The following is an 8,587-nucleotide window of genomic DNA, read 5'->3' as shown; positions in this document are numbered from 1 at the left end:
CTTTCACTTTTAAAAGAACACCACAGCTCACTTACAAGTGTTCAAATGACAACTTGACATCTATTCAGATGTCCAAATATTTGTACAAGGTCACATGTTAAAACAGAGCTCCATTCCTGGAACAAATGTAGCATTTGCCTATGCTTATTCTCAATTCTCACCGCATTTAAGACCATAAAATGTTCTAAAAAGTTTCACGCATTATTTAATGATTGCATGACATCAACACTGAAGTGCTTGACTATTGAATAGAAGGGTTGTGATTTTGCTGCCAGTTCACTGAACATTCAATGTCCTTGCACAATCCATATCAAGAAGTCAATTATGACACGGTCACAAAACCACAAAATAAGAGACAGAACAAGCCAGGAAAGAATTCAAAAACAGAGTGAACTACACTAACCCCAGACCAGAATTTCACTTTATTGAAGTTTCAGCCAATTTTGCAATGCAATATCACAATGGGAGTGATAAACACTATGACGAGCTCAGTAAACATTTCTCTGTGCAAAACCCCTCATAGTTCAAACTCCTGAATGCTTTAAGCCACATTCCAACAAGTAACTATCTGCATCGTAGCATCACACAACACAAAATGAAGGCTGACTTGAAAACCGGAGCTGGCTAAAGCAGACTGTACAATACTGTTCAAAAGCCTGTTCACATGACCTTTTCAAAAGTCAAATTCAGATTTTTTATTCATTCCAGTAAATATTTATTGAGAACCATCATCTGTCAAGTTATCTGCCTCGAGATTTGATCAGCACTGTATCACATAATTTCCTTCAAATTACCTGAATCCTGTGACATTCATCTTTGACTAAATAGTGTTTCTTATTCAAACTTTTGAACAGTGGAGTACCTGTGGTAGGAATTCCAGAGAGTTTGAGCGTGCCAAACCACAAGCAACATGCTGCATCATACAAATATGCAAGTGCTGAATGTGCTTTTTTAATGCGAACCAGAACTGGTTCATACCCTGGTCAGGTGCCGTTGTCGGTTTCCCTTCAAAACATGCTACTGTGATTTGTTACTTAACCATGCTGTACTGCGCTGTCCGGTGTCAAAAAATAAACACAATAACAGACAATTTATCATCATTAACTCTAATTTTCTTATAGTCATTTTAAACATAGCATGAATGTTTATGCATGAACAAAAATTTGCTAATAGTAAGTAATCCACCTTAAGCATCATGTTGGAATTAATGCCCAGCAAGACCAGCATGCCACTCTTATGACCCACTGATGACCCTGACGAGACAAACAAGATTTTTTTCTAAACCAGAAAGTACAGTGCATTGACAATACCATGATAATTGTGGCCAATATTCATTTATAAAAATAAAGCATGTAGAGTATAAGGTCCCATACATTACCATGCTTAATTTACTGTAGATGATCAAAGATCACCTCGAGAATCTTTCACATAAATCTCCCCATTATAAATATGGCACAGGAGAAAAGCTCACAGATATCAGTTTAATCTGCTGAGACAAGCTGCAGATAATTATCAACCGCATTAGTGCATATCTCTGTTAATCTGACCATGTTCTGATATGTACCAGCCACAGGACTCCAACTGTTATACTGCATGTTTGTGTTCTTAGGAAAAAGCAACTAAGGGAAAATACAAGACATGAAGACACATTAGCAAGAGTGTAATTAATTATGCCACTAATTTAGAATAAAAAGTCATCTTATCATTTCTCTCCCAGTCTAGGCCTGTTCTGTCCAGCATTTGCTCCATTATATGTAGTGAAAGCTCTCTCTAAGAACATCCCTACTGTTCTCATGGAGGACAGAAGAACTGAACTACGGCGTATTTGCCGCTAGTCATCCAGTCTAACTCCTGAGAGGTAAGCTTTTCTCCCTGGCCTGGCTGTAAGCCCACCTGGACATTAGCCTTCAGAGTCCTGAGGCTGCACAGCGGGGCAGGATGGAAGCCTCTCAATGCTCTGCCAAAAGGAACAGTGTGTTCCCAGTCTCTATCACCCGTCAGCTTGCGGTAATTTAGGTCTCCCTTGAACAAAATAAGATCTGAAGCTTGAAGAGTGGAGTAAAGATCTGCTGCGTCAGCTTGCATGTCACAGAACTCATGGGGCAAGGTCCAGAACAGATGGTCTTGGTATGACCACACACCCTCCTTTAGAAACCGCTTCCACTGGACAGCACAGGCGGAGATCTGCCTGTGATTGAATGCCATAGTCTGCTTTATCGTCCAATTAAAATCCTCCTTGGTGACGTCAGACACAAACCAAGGAAAGCACTTGCCGTGAAACCGCACTTCTTTGGCTAGTCCAACGGAAATAAGAAAATCTGCAAGAACCAGATCAGTGAGGAGTTCGAACCCTGAGTTGTCTAGAATGATGTCCACTCTAGCTCCCCTCTTTTCTGTCCCTCCCGAACCCTGCAGAGCCATTAAAGCTGACCACACCTTGTCCGAGTCATCCACCAGCATGAAACGACGCAGGTCAGCCAGAGAGTCAATGGGGCTGGTCTTCTGGGAGTTGTCCTGACCAGCTGAGATGGACAAATCACACTTGTTCCCCCACAAAGACACCTGTTAGGGCATCCCACAGAACATGATCACATTTGAAGACATCTGAATGGGGGTTTTGGCTGCCATTAATTACAGAGTATGTGTATAGAAATGTGCATAGTTCTTCAATTTAATTCCAGATCCTCAGAGACAGACTAACCTGCAGAAACTCGAGAAACTTGTCATAGAGCTGATTTTCAGCGATGTTGTCCATGCTTGTGAGGAGCTCTCGAAGGTATGTACAGAGAGAAATTACTGCTTGCTGAGACTCAAAGAAGCTTTGCGTCTTTGCCTCTTTGAACACGTCAAAATCACTGATGGGAGGACTTGAGATACAAACAAAACAATGAGAAACTTTAGATCATATTTGGAAATGTAAATCCAGAACAGAACTATGTCAGAACTATTACATTTACATAATATTTAATGGCTCAGTTCAGGCTGATTTTAAACAGGTGTAGAGCTGCTTAATATCTGAATAAAAATAAGATTGTTTAAATGTTTTATTGAATTCTTAATCTACTTTGTGTGTTCCAACTTGTCAAATGTAAAAAAAAAAAAAAGAAGAGATATAATATGTATCACAAATTGTCGTAATGTATTTTGGCCTTATTGCCTGTCCATAATGGTAACTGCCAGGGTGATGTTTGACAGTCTAATGCAACAAGTTATGGGGCTTATCTTACTTTAGCAACAAGGCCTCTTGGATCCTCCTATACATGTAGCACTCCACATAGAGCCATGGGGACTTGAACCAGCTAACAGGCTGCTTATCCTCCATCAGGTCCTGCTGTCTCTGCATGTAATCATTCCAGGCTGCTGTATCTTCTGCTTCATCAGTTAAAGGTAACACAGGTTTGTCTGTCTGCAGCTCGTTCCTCAGCTTAGACAGGAAAGAGATGGCCCGTTTTTCTGCATTGACTCCTTCCTGTTGATAAGCAAAAGACAAGTCAAGATGCACTACTTTCACAACAGTCTGTTTTATTTAAAGATCTCAACATATACAGTAATGATTATCTGAGAAGACTAAATCTTAATTCTAAATCTTCCTTTGGCTAAGAGATCAATTGTACTTCGCATCAACGGTTCTGAAAAAATGCTGGTGCTGCTCACATATGCATTTGTCAACACACTAGGGGCCATGATGTGCACAGCATGGTCTCTTCAACCTCAAATCATATGAATATACTTTGGCCAAATTCCATTCACACATTTTGCTAAAAACTTCCCCAGAGTGTGACCAGGCAATATTTCGCTTGTGCTGAGATGGAACAGGAGGGCGGACTCCTGTTGGCTTGGTGTCCGGGACGGCTTTCCTGTGGTCTGCCCGTGAAGCCGGTCTCACTGGTGTGGTAAATGTTGGAAGAAAGGGAGGAGATGGGCTGGAGATGGATGCAATTTTGTTCAGCACAGAGCGGAATTGAAAAGAAGGGTTATTTAAGGGGCTTGAGGGCCAGGAGAAGGATTTTGGAGTGTAGTCCTTCAAAATGTTTAATCTCTATGTTAAATTAATGCATGTATGTTTATTTTGTTTTATAATCATTTTAAAACATGCATATGGTACCATACTGTAAAGGCACTAAGCCAATAAATCTCGTGTTTATTGTGTATACTGTATATGCATCATATAAGATGATCACATTACATTATATTATATTCCTCAAAAAAAAAAAAAAAAAAAAAAAAAAAAAAAAAAAAAAATCACACTTAACCAAATGTGAATCAATGCAGTTACGTCTTTGTCTGACCATATATTTCATTTTAGGCCATTTTGTAGTGGTGTCTAAAAAACATCTTTCAATATACTATCCCACATGTCTGAAATCATTCAGTCACCGCTTTGGTCACCTTGGCTTTGCCTTTTTCTGGGTGTGATTAAAAGGCAAAGTCGTTCAGCAAAGAGGCATTCTGAGGGCATTCTTTTTACCTCTCCATGTTGCTCAAAAAAGTTGTTCTTATTTCGATGAATAGCGTCTACAGCTTTTGTCAGGATCGTAGGCAGCCTGTCCCTTATTGTCAAATATGCAAAAGACCTAGAGCAAAAGCAAAAAAAAAAGACATGAGTTTAAGAAGTTCTACTGATTGAAGACATTGAGTGATTACAGTGATTGTGCTGAGAAGTACAAACCAAAGAGAAAAATGAACATTCATCCACATAAACTTACAAAACACAGCATCAGAATGTTAATTTGGTAATTCACTGATTACATCAAACATATGTAGCGGTGCTTTTTGAAGGAGGCACAGTACAGGGCAGCCAGTCAGAACAGAGCTCATTTCCATAAGATCAGTCTTAAAGGTACAGTAACTGAAACAGCCTGTTTAATTCTAAGGAATACAGAGGGGTTAGAACCCCAACCCCCCCACCCCCCTCTCTGAGAGGACCAGTGTTTGGGAGCTGCAATATACTATGGCCAAATGTTTGTGGACATTTGCCACAAACATAAGTTGCATCTACAGACGTGCAAATGCACATATACAGCTTGTCTACTCCCTATAAAGAAGTACTGCCAACAGAATAGAATGCTTAATGCCCGGTGTGGGCTAGAGGGGTATACAGCCCCCCAGCATTGAGCTGTGGAGCAGTGGTACTGTATTCTCTGGAATGATGGTGCAAATCCTCACAGTAATGCTCCAAAATCTAGTAGAAAGCCTCCCCTGGACTGCAGAGACAGTTGCTCCAACAGAGGCAGCATAAACCCTTTGCTAATACCTTATATGATGTCCCAGTACCTCTGTCTACATCGTGCAGGCACTCCACTTTAACGCGGTAAGCGGTGCTGACTTATTCGGCTGCAGTAGTGTCAGCACCGAGCCAAGCTAGTGCTAACTCAGTTATCGTAGTGGGAGGCTAAATGTTCAAGTGCTCAGCGTCTACGTGATCTTTTTTAATAATAAAAAAAATAAAAAGCTCAACAGTAACTGAACTCAGGTTGTAATGTTAGTGGCAGACCATTCGCTAGCTGACTACCCTACTCTAAACACAGCTGATAATTTAATCAGCCTGGTTTAAACTAGCGCTAACGTTACTCAGCTAGCACTAGCTCACCACCACCACACCACACCGAAGCTCCGCAGCTAGCTAGCTAGCTAACTAACAAGCCAGGCGGCTAACCACAAGCACCCAAGCTCGAATTGAGCCTTTTACTGTCTAATAGCAGCCAGTAAGTCTCTCCAAATACACCGCAGACGTGGCACGTATACTGTCTTTCTAACACATACAAAGCCTACGTACCCCTCAAATTTAGCTGACAGCGACTGTGGGGTCTTATCATGCTCTGTCTCCATGGCTGCCATCAGGTAGGAGGAACTGAGATGATATGCAGCCAAACTTTAATGAAGCCGGGTGGGGGAGTGAGGTAGCTAACTAACACGACAGCAAAAGGAGCACAATTTTGTGTTCCGTCGACATTCAAAAAATGTATAATCTTCTGAAACCATGCATCCAAAAAGCCAGAAGAGTAACAAACTAGCTATCTTTAGCCAGCGCCACTGCTGATTAGTATGAACCGCTAATACTCCTCAGGGGTACACCGTAGTCAATGCTGCCCCACCGTGGCCTTGTAAGCAAACGCAGAACTTTCGGTAGGGTCCCGTAAGTCCCTTTCAATGGGAATTTCACCGAACAACTTTTCGAAAGTTCTGAAAATAGTCTCACTCCTTATGCTGCAAACACAGTAACCCAGAAATTGGTGTAAAATGGTACGTTGTAGAGAAACCTAGTTAGCAATGCAGATTTCAGTACAGTACAGCTGTGTTGTGTTGTCTACAGCACAAACATAGCGGACCTTTTCATTTACTATTGAACACCACCAGATAACTGCACATGTCTCCTGAGCTTTATGTAATACAGGGGTTTAAGTGTAATCCCTATACTGACCCTTAGTGGACGGAGTAGGAATTACAACTTCCTCTACTTGTCTCTTTTCCTCTAAACGCCTTCATTTGCCCCTCACACGTTTTAGGCCAACCCCTTCTCTTAACTAACGTAAAGAAAATGTCCCAGATATCAGGTATGGTGAATATTCATAACAATTCCACATATAATAAAATAAATCATTTTGTGATGTGATTGATCAGTTATTTATCTCAGTGTTACTGAACTCTGCTAAAGCCTGAGTAGACTGATCAATCACTGTGCTGATCGGTTATTTATCTCAGTGTTACTGAACTCTACTAAATTATTAGTAGACTGATAAATCACTGTGCTGATCAGTTATTTATCTCAGTGTTACTGAGCTCTACTAAAGCATGAGTAGACTGATGAATCACTGTGCTGATCAGTTATTTATCTCAGTGTTACTGAGCTCTACTAAAGCATGAGTAGACTGATAAATCACTGTGCTGATCAGTTATTTATCTCAGTGTTACTGAACTATACTAAAGCATGAGTAGACTGATAAATCACTGTGCTGATCAGTTATTTATCTCAGTGTTACTGAGCTCTACTAAAGCATGAGTAGACTGATAAATCACTGTGCTGATCAGTTATTTATCTCAGTGTTACTGAGCTCTACTAAAGCATGAGTAGACTGATAAATCACTGTGCTGATCAGTTATTTATCTCAGTGTTACTGAGCTCTACTAAAGCATGAGTAGACTGATAAATCACTGTGCTGATCAGTTATTTATCTCAGTGTTACTGAACTATACTAAAGCATGAGTAGACTGATAAATCACTGTGCTGATCAGTTATTTATCTCAGTGTTACTGAGCTCTACTAAAGCATGAGTAGACTGATAAATCACTGTGCTGATCAGTTATTTATCTCAGTGTTACTGAGTTCTACTAAAGCCTGAGTAGACTGATAAATCACTGTGCTGATCAGTTATTTATCTCAGTGTTACTGAGCTCTACTAAAGCCTGAGTAGACTGATAAATCACTGTGCTGATCAGTTATTTATCTCAGTGCTACTGAGCTCTACTAAAGCATGAGTAGACTGATAAATCACTGTGCTGATCAGTTATTTATCTCAGTGCTACTGAGCTCTACTAAAGCATGAGTAGACTGATAAATCACTGTAGTGATCAGTTATTTATCTCAGTGTTACTGAACTCTGCTAAAGTCTGAGTAGACCGATAAATCACTGTGCTGATCAGTTATTTATCTCAGTGTTACTGAGTTCTACTAAAGCATGAGTAGACTGATAAATCACTGTGTTGATCAGTTATTTATCTCAGTGTTACTGAGCTCTACTAAAGCATGAGTAGACTGATAAATCACTGTGCTGATCAGTTATTTATCTCAGTGTTACTGAGCTCTACTAAAGCATGAGTAGACTGATAAATCACTGTGCTGATCAGTTATTTATCTCAGTGTTACTGAGCTCTACTAAAGCCTGAGTAGACTGATACATCACTGAGCTGATCAGTTATTTATCTCAGTGTTACTGAGCTCTACTAAAGTCTGAGTAGACTGATAAATCACTGTGCTGATCAGTTATTTATCTCAGTGTTACTGAGCTCTACTAAAGCATGAGTAGACTGATAAATCACTGTGCTGATCAGTTATTTATCTCAGTGTCACTGAACTATACTAAAGCCTGAGTAGACTGATAAATCACTGTGCTGATCAGTTATTTATCTCAGTGTTACTGAGCTCTACTAAAGCATGAGTAGACTGATAAATCACTGTGCTGATCAGTTATTTATCTCAGTGTTACTGAGCTCTACTAAAGCCTGAGTAGACTGATAAATCACTGTGCTGATCGGTTATTTATCTCAGTGTTACTGAACTATACTAAAGTAAGAGTAGACTGATAAATCACTGTGCTGATCAGTTATTTATCTCAGTGTTACTGAACTCTACTAAATTATTAGTAGACTGATAAATCACTGTGCTGATCAGTTATTTATCTCAGTGTCACTGAACTATACTAAAGCCTGAGTAGACTGATAAATCACTGTGCTGATCAGTTATTTATCTCAGTGTTACTGAGCTCTACTAAAGCATGAGTAGACTGATAAATCACTGTGCTGATCAGTTATTTATCTCAGTGTTACTGAGCTCTACTAAAGCCTGAGTAGACTGATAAATCACTGTGCT

General features: G+C 40.0%; 1 protein-coding gene across 1 annotated transcript; it reads right to left on the bottom strand.

The window, feature by feature from the left end:
• Window positions 1-304: 304 nt before the first annotated feature.
• On the bottom strand, window positions 305-6,041 carry armt1 (acidic residue methyltransferase 1). The gene is made up of 5 exons (XM_072656315.1): window positions 5,777-6,041; window positions 4,469-4,574; window positions 3,228-3,469; window positions 2,702-2,867; window positions 305-2,562 (listed from the first exon to the last, which is right to left on the bottom strand). Exons 1-5 carry the CDS (start codon window positions 5,836-5,838, stop codon window positions 1,792-1,794), a joined length of 1,347 nt encoding a protein of 448 aa, XP_072512416.1. The 5' UTR covers window positions 5,839-6,041; the 3' UTR covers window positions 305-1,791.
• Between the last annotated feature and the right edge of the window lie 2,546 nt (window positions 6,042-8,587).

The sequence above is a fragment of the Salminus brasiliensis genome, chromosome 1 (assembly GCF_030463535.1).
Source record: "Salminus brasiliensis chromosome 1, fSalBra1.hap2, whole genome shotgun sequence".
NCBI lineage: Eukaryota > Metazoa > Chordata > Actinopteri > Characiformes > Bryconidae > Salminus > Salminus brasiliensis.
Note: the sequence above shows the minus strand (reverse complement) of the source record. Positions and strands in the feature narration are given on the sequence as shown.